At 44.8% G+C, this 20,871-nt stretch overlaps 1 protein-coding gene across 1 annotated transcript in view; it reads right to left on the bottom strand.

The window, feature by feature from the left end:
* RRAGD (Ras related GTP binding D) overlaps nt 1-20,527 on the bottom strand; it is a 36,678-nt gene extending 16,151 nt beyond the window's left edge. The window contains exons 1-3 of the mRNA XM_082855861.1: nt 20,201-20,527; nt 6,292-6,587; nt 696-895 (exon numbers count right to left, since the gene is read on the bottom strand). Coding sequence (XP_082711987.1) covers nt 696-895; nt 6,292-6,587; nt 20,201-20,336 — 632 coding nt within the window. The 5' untranslated portion in view covers nt 20,337-20,527. The remainder of the gene's footprint in view (nt 1-695; nt 896-6,291; nt 6,588-20,200) is intronic.
* Between the last annotated feature and the right edge of the window lie 344 nt (nt 20,528-20,871).

Below are 20,871 nucleotides of genomic sequence, written 5' to 3'. Positions count from 1 at the left end.
AGACATTCCTGCCCAACTCCCCAAAGCAAGAACTGTGCCCATTCTGATCTGCTGACTGGCTGGACTATAGGAGGCTTAAAAATGCAGCCCACGTACTTGCTTCGGCAGCACATATACTAAAAATGCAGCCGTATATGCCTGTATCAGCATCCTTACTTTCTGCAAGAGAATCCACACCAGATCATCTTTGTACACACCTCTCATGTTAATAACAGTTATGTTGTTGATACTGAAGCACCTAATCTTTCCATTTTTCCAATTTGCAAAATGAATGATGCATATATATACTACCCCACAAGAATTAGAGCCATGGCTTTCCTCTGTGAATATTTCTATTTGAATTATTTTCAGAGGACTCCTTTACTTATGATTATAGATACTAACTATAACAGTAAACTTTAGCATCGATTGACTTCCTGGATGCAGTTCATGGGTTTTCTCCTATGTGTTTTTCACAGCGGGGAAAGAACCTTAGCTTTGACCTTCGGTCCAAAAAATTTTTTTAAAACCCCACCGCTTTTCCCAAAGATGAGAGTTGGCACATGCAAAGCTTGCTTTTTCCCAAATACTACCCCAATGTCTACAGCACAAAACCGGGTACACAGCAGGGCTCTGTGACTCTAAATGACAGTCCGGGCCAAACCACTCCTGATGGCTCCGGACCCCAGTGATCCCTGATGGGTTTCTGTTCTCACCTGAGGTGAATTTTTTCTAATCCAGCATCTGCAAGGTCATCATTTGCCCTCTGGTGAATATCTCTCTGGGTTTCAATTTTGTGATCATCTGACAGACCATCCACTTTGTGAATAAACACCTCGAAGTTGATGTCGGTGTTCACTTTGTAGGCCCTGGTCACCGTGAGGTGGAGCCTGGCCAGGGCCTCCATGTAATCGTCCTGGGAACAAAGCACACTCCTGTCAGGGAGGCTGCTTTGCTTCCCTTCCACATACAGTCTTCCCTCCCAGCTTTACTGAGGTATGACTGACAAACATTGCATGTATTGAGGTGACGACGTAATGTTTTAGTACCATTGTGTACCCATCTGTACCCATTGTGAAAGGATCCCCCCAGTCAAGCTAATGAACCAATCCATCACCTTACAGGTACCATTTTTTCTCTTCCACATACACTGTTAATCTTACAACCCCCTCCCAAAATATTTTGCAAATGCCCACATAAAAGCTGTTTCATAGAATTCAAGACTGAAAACTTAAGTTTTGTTAACAAAGAAATGAAAAAGAAAGGCCAGAAAAATACAGTTATGATTTAGCTTGATGACAGTCACAAAGGTCAGAGTTGCAGTTTTATGTATTGAAAATGACCACACGCCATCCAGGACCTTCCCTGGAATACTGTCCCTCCAGGATTCTGAGTCTCTCGGTGAAATGTAATGAACAAGTAGGGATGAAAACATGATAGGGATCACTGGGAAGATGGGGAAGGAGCCAGGAGGAAAAAATTTAAGAACCACTGATCTAGAGCAGAGGTCACCAAACCATGGCCCTCGGGCCAAACTGGGCCCACCTATTGTTTGTAAGTAAAGTTTTATTGGACCACAGTCACACTCATTTGTTTACACACTGTCTATGGCTTCTTTGAGGGTACAGTGGCAGAGCTGAATGGTTTTCCTCTGTGGAAACTCCTCAGAGACAGCACAGCCTGCAAAGCCTAAAATAATTACCATCTGGCCCTTTTCAGAAAAAGTCTGCTGACCCCTGGTCTAGAGTAATTGCCCCAAATAACACAACACTATTTTTTTCTCCTTCCTACAGATGATACCTATGTAATAATGTAATGAATGCCCGTGTATGCATCTCTCTGTTTAAGAAATCAAACATTAGACACTGAAGCCTTGTATGTTTCTCCCCATCCTCCCAGCCTATCCCATCACTCTACCCACACCCTCCAGAGGTAACCACTATCCTGACTTCTGCCTGTATCATCACTTATGTCTTTATACATTACTGCATACGTATGGATCACTGAACAACATACAGAATTCATTTACATTGCTTAAAACTTTACAGAAATATCAACTTGCATGTGGATTACAGTTTGCCTTCTCCACTCACATTATGTGAGAGTCACCTTTGTTGAAGCACATACTCTAGTGCATGATTCCTGTTAACAACTCTGTAAAATTCCATCATATGGATGGTCTAAAATTTAGCACTCACTTGCCAGCTGATGAACATTCAGAATGTTTCCAGTTATGTGCTAGTTCAGATGATGATGATAATGTGCCCAATCTCACGCACACATCTCTGTGCCTGTCTGCAAGTTTCTTAGGGCTTACCCTGAAAGGAGGCTTGTTGGGTCATAGGAATGAGCACCTTGAACTTGACTAGATAATGTGTAAGAGCCCCTGATGCTCCAGACTCTCCACAACACCCAGTGTTGTCAGGTCTCTTCATTATTGCCAACTTGAAGGGTGTGAATAGGTCTTGTTTTTCCAGCAAAAAAAGGAAAGGGGGGAATTGCCTGGAGGTCCAGTGGTTAGGACCCTGGGGGCGCTTTCACTGCCATGGGCCCGGGTTCAATCCCTGGGGGGAACTAAGATCCTGAAGAAAGGGATCTTCAGGACAGAATTTAAAGGACTTTTCACCGCTCCCTGCCAATTCTGACTCCAAACCTGGACAAATACAGAAAAGCCAATAAAACAGGGGATGTTTTTAGGCATTCTTGTATTCCCCAAATTAAATTAATAAAAATGTATCCCTAGGTTTTAGATAAATCAAAATATTAAAGATACTAATAGGAAACTATGAAGAGAGACAAAGATCAAGCGGAGTCCTCATCCTTTGTACTCTAAAGAGTTGTTTAAAATGAAAAACAAATATTGGACACTGGGATAGCAGATTAAGCATCTCGGAAAAATTCCAGATTAATAATTTGTAGCACTTTTTTAATACCTTACAATATCTCAAATAAAAACTGAAGTCCACATACTGTACAATTCCACATACAGAAATTCTAGAAAAGGCGAACTAGTCTATAGAGAAAGGAAGCGCATCTCATCAGCAGTTGCCTGGGGCTGGGGTCTTGGGGGCCGTCTGAGAAAGGACACAAAGAAGATCTCAGGGTGGGGGAAACATTCTGTATCTTGATTGTGAGGTGGTTAGAGGTGTATTTGTCAAACTTGCTGAACTGTGTATTTAAAATGAGTGCCATTTATTGCATGTAAATTACACTTCAAAAAATGTTATTCCTTATGTCTTTAACAGAAGAGAGGAGTTCAGGGCACATGTCTGTGCGAACACTAGCCAAAGTCAAGAGTGTTATCACAGTCTCAAAAGATTAGAAATCACTCCTCTAACCTCCCTGCCAAGCATATAAAATGGTCTGATTACCAACAAACTGAGGAAGTGGTACAGATCTATAAGGGCTAAAAAGGACATGAAAAGAAACAAAAGACTTTATTTATTAGAGCAGAGGGATTGTGAATGATTTTTTTTCTACTGTGTTTGTTATTATCTTCTACAACCAATTTAAACAAGGAAAAATACGCTGCCTGGTTTCTATTCCAAAATTAGATCTAGGAATTAGAGGCAGGTCACAATCACCAACGTGGGTCAAGCCGACACTCTAGTTTGGATCCCAGGCACGTGTGAAATGGCTCCCGGGGGCCGAGGGTGGCCCTGGAGATGAGGTCCTTTCTGTGGGCCGTGCCAGGGGGCTGGCAGTGTCACACGGGGAGCTCACGGGAAATTACTCTTGATGCTTTCATTCTCTTTTATTTTACAACATTCTGTGAGGACACACTTTCTCCGTGGTGATATATTTATCTGGCAATCCCGTGGCTGTGAGGAATTCGCAAGCAAAAAAATAAAAAAGTGTGAGGTGTCAGACGAACATAGCACTGCTTAGAAATGAAGGCAGTGACGTTCAAGAGTTGCCGAGACACTTCCCTCAAGTTTGGTTTTGTTTAGTGCTTGCAGGCGCATCAAGTAAAGATTCCCCCAAAGGTGATTGTTATCAGCTGCTTCCAGTAGAAAAGCCTATTAGGCAAATTCTGGAAACTGCTTATTTAACGATTCCTTATTTTTAGTAAATGACAACTCTCGACAATGTTTTTTGCTACCTTTTAAAAAGTGTCATTTAAAAAGATGTAGCTCTCATTCTTAGACCTGTGTCCGCCCTACGGCCAAAACAAAACCCAACAAACCGAGAAACAAACTAAAACAAAGAACACATTTACCAACCGCAATCGAAGGTCCACTTTTCATGCTCAGGTAAAATTAAAAGCAAATTACAGTTCCAATTTAAAAATAGGCTAAATAAAAAATAAAAATAGGCAAGTGGGAGGGGGAGGGACAAATTAGGAGTTTGGGATTAACATATACACACTACTATGTATAAAATAGATGACCAACGAGGACCTACTGTATAGCACAGGGAACTACACTCAATATTTGGTAATAACCTATAAGGGAAAGGAATCCGAAAAAGAATATAAATATATAAATATATATATATATATATATAACTGAATCACTGTGCTGTACACCTGAAACTAACACGATATTGTAAATCAACTATACTTCAATAAAACAAACCAACCATAAAAAGGGGATCACTCTGAAGCAATAAAAATACCCCAAACAATGAAAAATAAACAGGCAAGTATGCCTATTTTAGCCCTATTACAAACACCTGAGATAGAGGTGCACCGGAAGTTCAAATTCCATAAATGTAAATGGCTATGCATGCACAATACTGTATTGAAGGAAGTATTCCTAAGCCATTGTCTTGAAGTGATGAGTCAGGGTTGGAATCTACTTACCCATGGGTAGGGCTACTACAGCTCCACAAGTTCACCATGCAGTCCCTTGAAACTGAAAGGCTGAGGTGAAAATTTCATTTTTATATTAAACAGGCACCTTATTCCATGAATGAATTTATGATACTCTCAGGCATGAGTAGTCTTGTCTGAGAATGGTTTTCCAAGAGTGGGCTCAGAACCATTATTACTAAGGGTCTTCACAGCCCTTCCTCCCTAACACCACTGCGCTCCTGAAGGGCTGGGAGTGCTGTCTGACTGTAGGTCCACAGTTGCAGGGAAACGTTGAGACCTGAGCTTAGAGTTGGCTTAGGGCATTCCTGCAGGACTTGTTGCCTTTTATTCCCCGACAGCTACAAAAGAGAGCCCTCAGGAGGGCCTTCGGGCTGGGCCACCCATTGGGGACACTTTCTAAGAGTCCCTGCACATGGAGAGTTTGAAGAACGTCAATGTCAAGGTCCCAGTCCTGCTACCTGTGCTCTTTGCTAAGACTGACCTGCCGGAGATGCATCTGTGGTCCTGCTGCTTCCCTTCCCCTCCTCCCCTTAAACCACCAGCTCTGCCCATACTTCACAGGAGAAAGGCCCAGGGTCTTAAAAACCCAGAGTGCCAAAGAGACCATTCAGAAGGCTGGTCTGAATACCAATAAAGTGAGCAATGCCTGGGTGATAATAAGGTTCTCCACCAATCAAGGGGCTCCCAATTCTTTGCTTTCAGCAAAGTTAAAGGAGGACACAATCAGGATGTCTACTGATAAACTATGAAAAAATAATTTTTTTGTGATAGAAAATTGGGTAATTTAGGGGATATAACTTAGAAGGAGTTAAACAATTGAGTGAATGCTAGAACAAAACTCACCCCATATCCACCTTATGTGAACAAGGTTTCTCAGTACTTACAGCTATACAAACAAAAAAAGAATTGATGCCAAATCTTGTCTTAGTCAAGCATAGATACATGAATTAAATGGAAAAAAAATATATGTATCTCAAATTTTACATTTTGTATTTAGTTACCTATAAAATACATACTAGTCATGCTGCTGTAATTGTGTACTAGTAGTAATTACAATAATGATTCAGAAGAAAAATGTTCACCCTTAGAACTTGATCTTCAAAGGAAATAGTAAACATTTTGAAATGTAGATATATATGTATTTTTGTTATAGAGAACTTGTGATCTTTTATAGATGTCTGCCAAGAGTACCAGAGGGGGGGACATATCGTTGGTGTCACTGACCTGCACGGTGGTCCCTCCTGCCCCCCGTCTGTGAGGTTTCCTCTAGGGTTTGCTGAGAGCACAACATCGCATGTTGGTCAGGGCTGCGTGAAGGGAGCCTTTTCCCCTTTGCAAAGCCTGAGAGCCCCAACTGAGAAATGCTAGTCAGGTAAAAAGTCCTATTCCTGACTCTAAAAACCAAACCAAAGTGATTGCAAAGGAACTTGTTTGCAAGAAGGGGCTGCCTGGGGCAGGGGGCTACAGTCCCACCGTACCCCAAGACTGAGCCTTACCTGGGAGTCTATGACAAATATCAGTGCTCCTGTCCCCCGGAAGATCATCTCATAGTCAAAGGTAGGGTCAAAAAAGTCAATCTGCCCTGGGAAGTCCCAAATCTGAAAATTAACAAAGGAGCTGTTGGAAACGTCTTCCCGGCAGATCTTGTTTGTACTTTCCAAGAACAGGGTTTCGTTGGGAGACATTTTATGAAAGACAACTTTCTGGATGGATGACTTGCCACTCCTTCTCAGGCCCATGAGCAGGATCCTCGGCTTCACCTCCGTGCTGAAGGGGTCGCTAAAGTCCAGAACTGGAGAAACCACAAAACAAGAATGAGGGTGAGATGCTGTCACAGTGGTTAATGAGATGAGTTTCACTTCCGCCTCAGATGAGATTTATGATCCACAGACAATGCTACATTTCCAGATACAGAGAGTGCTAACTCCATCACCCTGCTCATGGAGGGGCCAGCTCTTAGAAAGTGCAAAACCCTGAAAAATGCTGCATCACCACCTCTCACACAATTTCAGAGGGCCAGAAAACCTGGGATATTCCCCATCACGAGCAGGGACTCTGGAGTGTGAAGCGCAGAGGTTTCCTGGAGCAGACTATGGGGGGAGAGAATCCAGTCTTAGCATTCCAGAGCAAGGTCCTTCTTTGCCCAGATCATCAGTCTCTGCACTAAAGAGATGCTTGTTTGAGTTACACCTCAAAGAAACAATTTTGGACTTCATCAAAATTTAAAACTTTTGTGCTTCAAAGGACACTTATCAAAAAAGTGAAGACAACCCAAAGAATGGGAGAAAACATTTGCAAATAATATATGTGATAAGGGTCTAGTATCCAGAATATATAAAGAACTCTTACAATTCAACAATAAAAAGATAAGTCAATAAAAAATGTGTAAAGGATTTAAATAGACATTTCTCCAAAGATACACAAATGGCCAATAACCACATGAAAAGATGCTCGACATCATTAGTCCATAAGGAAATGCATATGAAAACCACAATGAGATGCCACTTCATACTCACTAGGATGGCTAAAATAAAAAAGACAGACAATAACAAGTGTTGGTGAGGATGTAGAGAAATGGGAACCCTCTTAAACTGTTGATGATAATGTAAAATGGTGTGCTTTGAAAAACAGTCTGGCAGGTCCTCAACAGGTTAAACATTTGAGTCACCACATGACCCAGCAATTCTATTCCTAGGAATAAAGAAATAACATACGTCCAAGCAAAAACCTGTACATGAATGTTCACAGCAGCACAATTCATAATAGCCAAAAAGTAGATAGAGTCCAATGGCCATCAACTGATAAATGGATTAACAAAATGTTGTATATTCATATAATGGAATATTATTCAGCCATTGAAAAGGAATGAAGTACTGATTCATGCCACAACATGGATAAACATCAAAAATGTTATGCTAAATGAAAGAAGACAGACACAAAAGGTCACATATTGTTTGATTCCATTTACATGAAATGTTCACAATAGACAAGTCCATAAAGACAGAAAGTACTTAGTGGCTGCCAGGGGCTAGAGGGAGGGGGAAATTGGAAGTGACTCTTAATGGGTATGTGTTTTCTTTGGGGTGATAAAAATGTTCTGGAATTAAGGCTTCATGACTGACCCAAAAAAATAAGTAAAGAAAAATAAAAGACCCAGTATGAAACTTGGAAAAAGATCAAGAAAAGAAACCAACATTTTAAGAAAAAAGGCAGAACATAGGAAAATAAATATACATATATTTTTCTACATTTCTTTTTTGTTTCCTTCTGAGCTACACCTCGTTATGTCTTTCTCAGACCCTGGTCCTGATCTAAGCATAATCCAGTACAGACTGGATTTACTTCCCTATTGCAACTAAGAATTTTTCCTGAAGTTCTACAATTATCTAAAACACAGGTTACTACCTGATAGAATCTTAGGAAATTTCATTTACTATATATAATATTTTGATGTTTCACTTTGCAATAGGTGCAGGGAAATACATAAATTTCAGGTAAAACAGTAAATGAATAAAGAAAAAGTAAGTAGCTTTACACAGACACTATTCCACTATAAGCAACATTTTACTCCCATCCTACCCACACACACTTTTCCCATTCAACTTAACCCAATTGAACAAATTGCAGATGATATGCCCTAGACAGAGTGATGTGAAATTAAACCACCCAAAAGATCACCAGCTTTCTTCTTCTTCATCAGGGATTATACGCTATACTTGCAGTACTGTCATTACAAGTCAATCTTAGCAAGAGCAGGACATGAACTGAAAAAGAAAACAGGACTTCCAGTTGCAAAAATATCAGACTAAGAACATGTCAGTCTCCCCTTCCCATACTGAATCCCTAAGCACAATAGAAAAGGTATGAACAATAAATAAATAGATGAACAAATAAACATGGATAGCTGAGCTTGAGACCAAAGAGAGAACTCAAAATTGACAAATTACTGAGAAATCCCTAAGAAACACAAAGATCAGATGGAAGGGGGAACCTGCAGCCCTTGATTATGAATGCTGGAAAAGGTAGAACTGGAAGCTCAAACAGCAAAGGACATGAAAACAACCAACAGGGTTGTTATTTGGAGAATCATAGTGAGAAGAGCCAAGCAGATAAACTCTGCACCTACATACACACTAGACTACACACTAGACTATCCTCCAAATGGAAGCACTGAATGTAGGAGTGTAGGTATGAGAGGGAGGGCAGTGCCCTAGAGGCACTGATGCCCAGAAGGAACAGGAAGCACCCACAGTACCCCCTCCAAGTACTCTGACCTTCCTCACTGCAATGTGTGTGGAGTTCAAGAGGTGGAAGCAGCACCACCATCCTCCCTCTAGACATTTCCTCAAATGCCAAATATTTGAGGAAAGACAAGATTATAGAAGAGAATACAGACTCAACAAATGGAAGAATGTATACCTGAAGAAGCAGAGTTATACAGGAGTCAGAGTAAACTTTCAGGTATAATTAAAATACTCAGAGATCAGAGAAAATATGGCATTCATGAAACAAGAATAGACAGTTTCAGAATAAGAGCAGTTATGAAAAAGGGCCTTATGGATCTTAGAAATAAAAACACAACTGTTGGGCAGGGAGGATATATGGATTGAAAAGCAGAATAAACACAGATGATAAAATAAATTTTATCATCAATATGAAAATAAATAAATTTATTTTTTAAAAAAAGGATGCACTCCTGGAAGAAAATACACTCAAATATAGTGGAATGCAACAAGCAATAGAAGACAAATTTTACTGAAACCTATTGAATTGAAATAAGTATTGATTTTAATTTTTTTTTTTTTGGCTGCATTGGGTCTTCATTGCTGCACGCAGGCTTTCTCTAGTTGCAGCGAGCAGGGTCTACTCTTCGTTGCGGTGTGTGGGCTTCTCATTGCAGTGGCTTCTCCTGTTGCGGAGCACAGGCTCTAGGCGTGTGGGCTTCAGCAGTTGTGGCACACGGGCTCAGTAGTTGTGGCTCGCGGGCTCTGGAGCACAGGCTCAGTAGTTGTGGTGCACGGGCTTAGCTGCTCCGCAGCATGCGGAATCTTCCCAGACCAGGGATCGAACCCATGTCCCCTGTATTGGCAGGTGGATTCTTAACCACTGAGCCACCCAGCAAGTCCCTGATTTTAAATTTTTGAATAAAAATCAGAAACTAAAATTCCAGACAATGTAGACATGGGAGATTGTTGAGGGAGAGGTAGGCAAAAGGTAAGTAAGAGAATACTACGGTCCTTGTTACAAAAGCCCAGTTATGTATCAATTTTTTTAAATATAAGGATAAGCATCTCAAACTAGTAGAAAATATAAAATAGGGGTACCACATTTAATTATGTACAACTACAAAAATATTTAAGTGCATAAAAATATCTTTATTTCTTCCCAATTTATACTGTTGGATGTGGATGCAGACTGTAACTTCTCTTCAGCAGGGTCTGCAAGTCTCTGTGTGGCATGATCATTGACACTGGTGCCCTGGAGGTTGGATCTCCTCCTCCTGGGAGAGTGGGGAGGTGATGGACACCACTGTGGAAAGGGGAGGGAGTGTGTATGTGTGTTTATATAGATAGAGTGGCTGGGAAGTGAAATACACATACAGCTGTAATATATACACACAGCTGGAGGCATGAGCCACCAAATGTAAACAGCTGGGAAATAGTGAGTCAGATCAGCAAGAGTACCATCAACTCTGTAGAGATCCCTCACACCCATGCAGATGTATTTTGTCACATTTAACTAGCATGTACAGAAATATACTGTGTGCCAGGGACCTCGCTAGACATAGACATCTCTACAAACTTTACCCGCGCAATGAGGAGGTACACGTCTGCTTTACACCTGAGGAACTTGGGAGAAGGAACCTGCCCAAGGATGCAGCACAGGTATGTGCTAGAGCCCTTACCCAGGGCCTTAGCCACCAATCGGCTGGCACTGTACTAAAACTGCAACAAAGACAAAAGAAGAGACCAGAACATATCAGAGTGCCTTCTGCATAAGAAGAGTAAATACTGCTAGTGAAACTCTTTTACATTAACTTATATGTAGGTGGGTGCTGGTTCCCAATATAAACGTATTTTTTATTGTGGACTCACAGCCAAAAATGTTTGTAGGCCACTGCTGTTGAATAGGGGAGGTTTCTTACATCAGAAAAGCCTACTGGCAAAAATCTTCCTTCTAATTCTCTCTCACTCTCTCAAATATCTCTACTTCTGAAACCCTGTGGGGTTTCTCAGGGGATCTCCTTCCACTGGAGGAGTGGTAGCAAGGAGCTTCCATCAGAAAAGGAAACACCCCAGCCTCCGAACCTCCTGCAGAGGGCTGCCTCAACGCACCCGGCCATGACATTTCCCTGAGTATCACGCGCTTACTCAAGCTTGATAAGAACCACCTGAGAAAAATGAAAGCGTTAAAGAGGATGAAGGATGAGAGCTGCTTTGAAAGGGGCAATAAAAGGGCTAGTACTTTTTTTTAAAGGCAAATCAGAAAGGAACTACAGGAGAATCTGGGACTAGACATGGGACCCCAAAGAGGGCTCTTTAAAAGTGTCCGCAGGGGTTTGGAGGAAGTTGCCAGAGAGAGGTGAAATTTACAAGAGGGCAGTTTGTTCCTGTTTCATAAAGGTTCCCTGAACGTCTGCCAAGTGTTCGTTCTGTTCGACAGGGCTGCGCCAGAGGCTGCAGACACAAAGAAAAGCTTCATTCCTTAGCGATTAGGGGGGAAAACAGACAAGAGGAACTGACAACTACAATGCACTGCTATCTAGGTGTTATGGGTTCAGCGAGAAGGTTCCCTGGAGAAATAGCATCTGAGTCTTAAAGGAGAGGAGGCATAAAAGAGATGAATGAGGGAAAGGTAGTGCCAGGAAGAGATGTGGCCCTCCTGGAGTTTAGGGAACATAGTTTAAAGACAAGAAAAGCCTGCACACTCTCCAGCGGCTTCCCACAGCATTTTGAATAAAATCCAAATACCTTCTTAGCCCAAAAGGCCCTAAGTGGGCTGGCTACCCTCTCATCCCATGCCTGGTTCATCCTCCCCACCACTTCCCTACCCTGCAGCCACACTGGCCTTCTGCTTCCTCACCTTAGGGCCTCAACTCGCTCCTCCCTCCTCCCTCCTCCTTCCGACTCGCTCCTCCCTCCTCCCTCTGACTCGCTCCTCCCTCTGTCCAGCAAGCTTTCCCCAGGCCTCCCCCGGCTCCTCCTCCCATTCAGCCCAGGGGCAATTTTACCTCCTCTCACCTCAATGGGGTCCCGTCACTTCCTAATATCCCTGTGTCTTCTTCATAGTACTTCACTATACAAAATTATCTTTTTACTTTATATTGTTTGTTTACTTGTTTATTGTCTCTCACATACACACAGGCAAAATACATTGTAGCGGGCTTCCCTGGTGGCGCAGTGGTTGAGAGTCCACCTGCTGATGCAGGGGACACGGATTCGTGCCCTGGACCGGGAAGACCCCACATGCCGCGGAGCGGCTGGGCCCGTGAGCCATGGGCGCTGAGCCTGCGCGACCGGAGCCTGTGCTCTGCAACGGGAGAGGCCACAACAGTGAGAGGCCCGCGTACCGCAAAAAAAAAAAAAAAAAACAAAATACATTGTAGCATGTGGTGTGAACCCAATAAATATCATTGAATAAATTAATTTATAGAGAGATAACAGGCTAGCTCATGAATGAGATGCAAGTTTGGATTTTACTCTGCAAGCCATGAGGAAATCACTAAGGATTTTAAGGGGAGACTAACATGATCAGGAAGCTCACTCCAGAAACAGACTTCCTTTGAGGGGGTCAGTGTACAGACACCAATAAGCCACTATGGAATAAAAAGTTTTTTGAGCTAAAGGCACTGGAGTTCCTGAAGTCCCTTATTTGCCTAGAGCAGACCCTCCCAAAAGAACTCAGTTGTCAAAAATGTCCTCCCCAGGAACAACTCTCATCTTCTCTTCTTGGAGACAGAGAAGTCAGCCCTACACCCAAACAGACACTGTCACCAAACTATCGTTATCTCCCACCTTTTCTCCTATGGGCCCATTTATCTTTCCAGTGATTCGTTTTTCCATAAGTGCCCCTTCCCGCATTCCCTTTGAAGTCATTTTTTTCTCCCAGAAGTGCCCCTCTACCCCTCCTCATCCTCTGTTGAAATGGTATATAAGCCCCAAATTCTAACTGCCTCCTTAAGTCGAATTTTTTGTGAACTCTCATGCATTAGTACTTAATTAAACCTACTTTTCCCTTGTTCATGTCATTTGTCAGTTTAATTTGCAGGACTTCAACCCAGAACCTAAGAGTTCTTCCTCCCTGACAATAATTAGGTTGTTCTAGAAACACAAATGAGAAGCATGTGGAAATGGGCAGATGGAATGGATTCATGAGAAGCTCAAATCCACTCAGTAGTACTTGGTGATCCTCTGAACATAGGGAACAAAGGAGAAAAAAAACCCAAGTTCCTGACCTGGAAGATCAAGTGAATAAGGACCTGTTCGTGAAGTTCATAAAGGTAAAAAGGCTGAACACAGATTTGAAGCTGTTGAGTCTGGGGTGCCTGTCGGCCTTGGCTCAGGTGAGGAAAAGATCTGGGGCCTCAGAAGGTAATATGAATACAAAGCGGCAATGCAGTTTGCTGAGGCAGTCCGTGCCCCATTGGTCCTTTTTTCCCCTGATCTTGTTGGCTGAGGGTGAGGGCACACTGGAGAGGTTTTGGCCTCAGCCACCAAGAAATGGCTCAAACCAACCCGCTCCAACCGCTTGTCACCCGCCGTTACCATCTATTAAGCACCTGCATAGCACACAGTGTCATCTCTAATCCCCAAATTGATAACATTTATCCTTCACAGATGTGAAAACTGAGGCCTCGGTGTTTACCACGATAAACACTCAATAGATGTTCGCTGGTTGGGATGATTAAATGAAAGTGATTGAGCAGAATGTGAAGCTACATTAGCTAAAGTTTTAAAAAAGAAACTCCACACCTGACTTTGGCCCAGCCCAGCATTTAGGTATCAAGAGGATAAGCTTTATGCCCAGGTGAAGCTTATCCACTGTGGTCAGGGCACCGAACACACCTTACCTATATCTTCCACTGGATCCTGTTCGTACCCAAATTTCCCAGATAGCTCAGTTTTGTAACTAGACCGCCAGGAAGCCCAGGGAAACTCAGTCACCCAAGGAGCAGGATCATGGGGAGGGGTTACTTAACTGAGCCACTGTCAGCCTTTATCACCTGCAGGCTAATGACTTAACCCAGAAATGGCAGAGCCCTGTCAAAAACGACAGAAGGAAGGAAGAGAGATGGATCCGTGACTTGGGGACAGGGCTGCCTGGGGGCCACACCTGACTGATCTGTGGGCTGGGAATGTTCACAACAAAGAAGGAAACAGAAATCAGGAAAAGGAATTGCAGTTCTGACAGGCTTGGCCGTGGCTTCCTGGGGAGAACAAGGTATTGTATGAAATGCATTTCATCAATTCTGATGTACCAGACAATTGAGAGCTATTATAATTTAGGAAAGTTCTCCAAGAGATGAGACGCCTTTGAACAGATCCCAAACTGGAAAATAAAACAAAGATTTAACAAAAGAATGAGGATAATGTGGTAGCAAATGGAATGGTTGAAAAAGTACTGTGATAGTGCCAGGCTGGGGTTCAAATCCCAGCTTGGCCACTTACCAGCTGTGTAAATGCCCACACATGTCCCAGAGCCCATGAGCCTTTATTTCCTCATCTATCAGGCTGTGAGCGTGTACACACACACACACACACACACACACACACACACACACACACACACACACACACACGGCTTCTTTTTTTCTTTTTTTCCCCAGCCCAAGCCTAGGTAACGAGAAGGTCTTTTTTGGAATGTGACCACAGCGAGAGGCTCACTCAGCCTTAAGGGAAAGTTAGAATGTCTTTGCTATTAGTATTCTGTGGGGTCCACAAAGGCTTAAGGTTCTACATACTAACAGTTTTAGGAAGAGGCCCCTGGTTTGGTTCTATTTGCATCATTATCTGTAGCCCTTTACATTTCTGATCAATGGAACTACTTACACATTCAAGAGCCAAGAGTCCAGTAAGAAATTCCAACCCAAGTGGCAATTAAATATATGAATACTAATACTGTTAATAAGAGAATATGCAAAAATCATGAAGATTCACTGTCCGTTTGATTAACGAACTACTTAGAAAGGAAAATTTAATGCAATCAGAACGTGTATTTTCAAAGGCACAAAGGTTTTTTTTGTGTGTGTGTGTGGTACGCGGGCCTCTCACTGTTGTGGCCTCTCCCGTTGCGGAGCACAGGCTCCAGACGCGCAGGCTCAGCGGCCATGGCTCACAGGCCCAGCCGCTCTGCGGCATGTGGGATCTTCCCGGACCGGGGCACGAACCCACGTCGCCTGCATCGGCAGGCGGACTCTCAACCACTGCGCCACCAGGGAAGCCCGGCACAAAGGTTTTTGAAGATGATTTTTATTTATATGTGAAGACCTAATCTTTTTCTATGAAATCCTCTCACATCACACTGGCAGGTAACTAAAAAACATGATTCTATATGTGAATATTTCCTTTACATAAGCATCCAATAACATTTCTGGGAATTCCCCGGCCGTCCAGTGGTTAGGACCCAGCACTGTCACTGCTGTGGCCCAGGTTCAATCCCTGGTCTGGGAACTAAGATCCCATAAGACGTGTGGCACAGCCAAAAAAAAAAAAAAAAACACGTTTCTAATGTGTTCTGATTTGTTTCTGCAAGAAGGGAAAAGTGCTCTTGTGAGCTTTTTTTTTCCTCCAGACGATCACTCTGAGTGTGATCAAGTTTGGTTCTATGTCGCCCTTGATTTTATACACTGAGAAACAGAGCTGGAGTCTTCCCCAGAGATCCTCAAGAGGAGAAAGTTCACCAGCTCTCCGGGCGCGTTAGGCCAGGAGTGAAAAACCCATCTGTCTTGCACGTTACAGCAGAACCAGGGAAAGCCACTGTCGCAGGACAGCTTTAAAGCCCTCTTTAAAAGAGAATTGAAAAGTTGCCTTTAAAAAAAGGTAAGGAATACAAGAATAAAGGAAGTAGAGAAGTGAGAAAAATGAGCAGGACAGAAGGGATTGTGATAGGAAGTAAAATCATACCACCAACAGTGATGCGAGCTGGGGGGACTGAACAAAGCAGGCGAACTCTCAGGCACAGCACCTTATCCAGAACTCCAGAACTTGCTGATTCTGCCTCTTTGTTCCATTAGACTACCCCAGGTCTGTTCTAATATTAAAATGGGAGATATTTCTTATAAAAGTAGAGAATCAAGATTCTATGATACCAGGAATCACTGAAACATGTTCACAAACATCTGATATAAAAATATGCTCTCTAACCATACATATCTGAATAAGCTTTGGGCCTCAGGCGTGACCTTGGTCACATCATTTTTAACTATTCTGTGTTTCCATCTATTCCAACACATATATCTCTGTATTTTCAGGACCAGAAGGAAACCCAAGAGATTGGCTATAACCAAGGTTGCAGTCAACCCAACTCTTTTTGGACAAGGCACAGTTACAAGGGAAGGGGCTTACATTTCCATGTACTTGACCCTCTCCTAAACCTTGCTCAGTTCTAGCCCATGTTGTGGCTGCAGGAAAGTCCCCTGGCATCTCTGAGCCACAGATTCGATATCAGAAGAACAATTCTCTCTACTTACCCTCAAGAAACAATGAGAAGGTAACTTCACTAATAATTTAAAAAATTATTTTAAGAAAAAAAAGCTGACACTAATGATTAGAAGTGAATCACCAGATTGACTGCCTTTACAGCCACCAGGAAAGGATCACCTGCTGACCCTGGATTTTCTGTGCCTCAGGGACCACCTAACTGTCACTTCCTCAGACCCTGAGAGAGTGCACAGGCTGCTATGAAAACAAGACCGCACTTAGCTGGACTGTGGCAGAGCAGCTGTCTTAGCCAAATTTCCCTTAAAAATTGGCAGGGAGTCGGGGCGGGGGGGGGGGTGGGGGGCTTCCCTGGTGGCGCAGTGCTTAAGCATCTGCCTGCCAATGCAGGGGACACGGGTTTGAGCCCTGGTCCGGGAAGATCCCACATGCCGCGGAGCAACTAAGCCCGTGCACCACAACTACAGAGTCTGCTCTCTGGAGCCCACGTGCCACAACTACTGAAGCCCGTGCGCCTAGAGCTCGTGCTCCGCAACAGGAGAAGCCACCACAATGAGAAGCCCGTGCACCACAAGGAAGAGTAGCCCCCGCTCGCGGCAACTAGAGAAAGTCCGCGTGCAGCAACAAAGACCCAATGCAGCCCAAAATTAATTAATTAATTAATTTTTTTAAAAAAAACTTTTAAAAAATTGGGAGGGACTTCAGGAAAAAATCATTTCACTTTCTGACTAAATATGATCTTTTAATTGGTTTCCTTGTTATTACAGTTTTTAAAGAACTGTAATTTAATAAAGACTTAAAAGTCCACGTGTCTAAAAATAATCAATATTTTCGGTGCAATTGTTTTTAATGGTTTAATTATTGTCTCCTCTCTCTGGAGTTTTATCTGGAGCATGGGGGTTGAAGATGAGATTCATCTTATCTCTGATTAACGACCCTGAAAGGGGGGGTTGAGAAGTGCCCAAACCTGTCCTCAACAGAACTAAAGTGCTCAAGAACACGCCTGCTATTCATGAATAAAATTTGGAACGTAAGCCAAAAAAGTGCAGTTTAAGGCTCACCTTAGCTGCACTACATTTTCAACCTAAACACAATGTGGTAAAAGGTACAAGGCACTTGGTTTAAAAATAAGATCAGAGGTTCCTTGTAAGACTACGGGAAGTAAAAATCACACTACCCACCTTCAATCGCATTCTTTTGCACAGCAATGCTGGTCAGGCCTGCATCCCACCCACCAGGGTAGATTTCTGAACCTCATGGAAAAAGCCCCAGGTCTGCGAGAAGCTCAGGCACTAAACCAAGTCCATTAGGATGGTTTGGAATTCATGAGAGAAATGTTTTGCTCATGGTTCAAAGTGCACCATATACATCTCTTCTCAGAGGAAATAAGTTCTCCCCACCCGCTACTTTCCACATCTTGAGTTTGAGAGTAAGTAAATGTAAAATTTACCCCAAATAACACAGGGTTATAAGGCAACACGTGCCCGGGGCCCATTAGAAATCGGGATGACCATTTGGCGGCACCTTGCTGTCTCAGGAACACAAGAAGTCACAACTCCCAGCCTCCACCCCCATCCTGACTCCCCAGGACCATATCAGCTGGCATGACAGGTGTCAGGGACAGTCCTTGCTACAACTGCTGACTGAGGGGCCTATCTGCTACTCTAGAAAGCGAATGTTCTGATAGAGATTCTACATTCAGGCCTAAACCCCAAAATCAAAGCCAGCAACACATGGAAAGAAAAGCAGCCCAAGATAATGGAGGAAATCTTCAGAGAATAGACCGTATCCACAGCAGGCCCAGGTGGAGAAAGGCCAGGCTTCAGTAATGTTTGCTCTTCTTACCACACAAATATACTCAGGGCTTTTATAGCAAGATTTCAGTTTGATACCAAGAACTCACGAGGGAGGATTTTATTACTAAAGTAATCATAAGCATCAGTTACAGGCGGGTTTGCCCTGGGTTAGGAGCACTGGGGAGCATCCTACACCCAGATCTGGGGAAGCCCTTTGTTCAGGAAATCCCCGCCCCTCAGCCAAAGCGTTAATTTCACTTCAAGGCCCCAAATCAAAATTTTAAAGTGTCCCCTTAAAGACCTGCAGAATAAACAAACAGGTCCCGTGCTTTTCCTGGAACCCAGTCTCTGGCCCCCAGGAAAATATCAAATTACAGGGTTTTTCTTCCCATATACGGTCTCTTATTTCTTTTCCTTTTTTTCAAAGAGGATCACAATTGCACCCTGTTGTGTGTCTTCGGTTTCAAATACCTTGCAAATACATCCCCATTCTGAATCTCTCCGGAGCCTCCGAAGAATCTGGGAGGGGCTAACAAACGCAATTTGAATAATAATGAAGCGACTGAACAATTTAACCACCAAAGGTAGCCCTAGAGACTCCAACAAAAGGGTTGAAAGCCTTCATCTGCAAAAATGTGGCCACCTGCTCGACTGTGGGACCAGTTATGGGGAGTGCGGAAGAGAGAGGCGCACAGGTGCACACACGAGTTTAAGCAAATAGGGAATTAGTACAAATGCTCCCTGGGGACCAGACACTATGAAAAAGGGCGACTTGGAAAGCTCCTTTCTCATCTATCAGGCTCAAGGTTTAGTTAACAACCTTCCCCTTCTGATTAATTGAAAGTAGCACTCACCATACGTAAAATAATGAAAACTCACCCCCCCCCCCCGAGAACGGCTTTGTTTGTATGGAGAATTTAAAACAAGTCCAGTGAATTTTCAACAAAAGTTCTTCAAAATCAACAGTCACGAAAGTACTTTTTATCCCTCATGCAATTTCTGCCAAGTGAACATTTTAAAAGTTAGTTCCTTCTTTAGGATGCTGACAGTTCCACCTAGATGTTATGTTTACCAGCGTCACTCTACTTGACCTTTCCAAAAGACCTTACAATAAAGGACTTTTCCCTCGATTTGGAGGGAAACAAAAAAGATGAACCTTTCTGGAATCCTAAAAAGCTCTCAACTCCCTTAGTCCTTAAGAATTAAACGCAGGAAGCCCCCGCTGGCTGAACAATTGCTAAATCCTGCTTCTTGAACAGGAAACAGAGTTTGCTTCTGAGTGGCTCCGTATTCCCCCGCCCCGCGCTCACTCCAGGGCAGGCGCTGCCATGCCCAGGTGGTGACGCTGAGCAGAGATAAGGTGTCCTAACAACCTTATTTGCCTGGATCTCTGGATACCCGCGGCCACACGGCGACTCCTTTATCACCTGGGTGCATCCCTCCGCCGACCTGGGCGGCCCCGGGACCCCTCCCGCGGCGACACGGGACAAGACTGACACCCGCAGCTGCCGACGACCCTGCCAGTCACGCTGCCGCCGGCTGCCTTTTTTAGCCACGACATCTGACCCCGGCTCCGACAGCAGCAAGCAGGGAGAGATCCCAGGGCGCGCCGGGCTGTCCCCTCCCCTCCCAAGCCCCCGGACCCTGCGGAGAGCTCGGGGTGAGGCGTGGGGGAGGTACTGGCCCTGGAACTGGCAGAGAGCGCGCGTTCCTCCTGCCCAGACGCTTCCTCTCCGTCCTCTCCACCGATCCCGGCCCCCGCTCCGCTGCCTGCACCCGGGCTCCCCCATTTTGCATCTCGCCGCGGCTCCTCTGGCGCCCCTCCCCACTCCCACCCCCCAACTCCGCTTGTCTGGATCCCCTCCAAGTCAGCTGCCCGCGCGCCGGGCCCGGCGGGGGTGCGGGCCGAGGACGCTCGGGGCGCGGGGCCGAGCGGGGGAGCCGGTGCTCACCTCCCTCCTCCGTCCCGCTGTCCGGCTCGGCGTCCGAGGAGTCGGGCCCGTCCCCGTAGCCCGCTAGCCCCACCAGCTCATCCTCCTCGTCGTCGTCCTCCTCCTCCGGCTGAGGCTTCCCCAGCACCTGGCTCATCGCGCCCACGGCCGGCCGTCCCTGGGGCGACGGGGGTCTCTGGTGGGGGGCGCCAAACCTCCCGGCCTGCCGCTCGCAACCTATTTCTGAATTGGGGTTTTGTCCCGAGGTTCGCGGGCTGAGGCGGGGGCCGAGCGTCCCTCGCAGCGGTCGGCGTCCAGGTCTGGGTCCCGCCGTTCGCAGCGCGCCCGGAGCCCCCCCTGCCCCGCCCGCCCGCCGGCGGAGGAGTCAGCCAGAGCGCGGCAGTTCCTCCCCAGAGGAGGGAGAGAGAGACTGCGTGACCCAAGTCACCTGACACACACTGTCATACACTCTCTCTCTCTCACACACACACACACACACACACACACACACACACCGCACGGGCGCGCGCGCGCGCTTTCCCGGGAGCACCGCTCGCTGGGGCGCTGGGCCGCGGCCGCGCACACACACTCAACCTGGAGCAGGCCGGCACGGGCCCCTCCACCCACCCAGAAGCGCACACAGACACTCGCCCGGTACCCGGGGACCCGGGACGCGGCGCAGTCACCCACCG

The sequence above is a fragment of the Leucopleurus acutus genome (genome assembly GCF_964270905.1).
Source record: "Leucopleurus acutus genome assembly, chromosome: 15".
Lineage (NCBI taxonomy): Eukaryota > Metazoa > Chordata > Mammalia > Artiodactyla > Delphinidae > Leucopleurus > Leucopleurus acutus.
The sequence above is the reverse complement of the archived record's forward strand: the minus strand, read 5'-3'. Positions and strand labels throughout refer to the sequence as shown.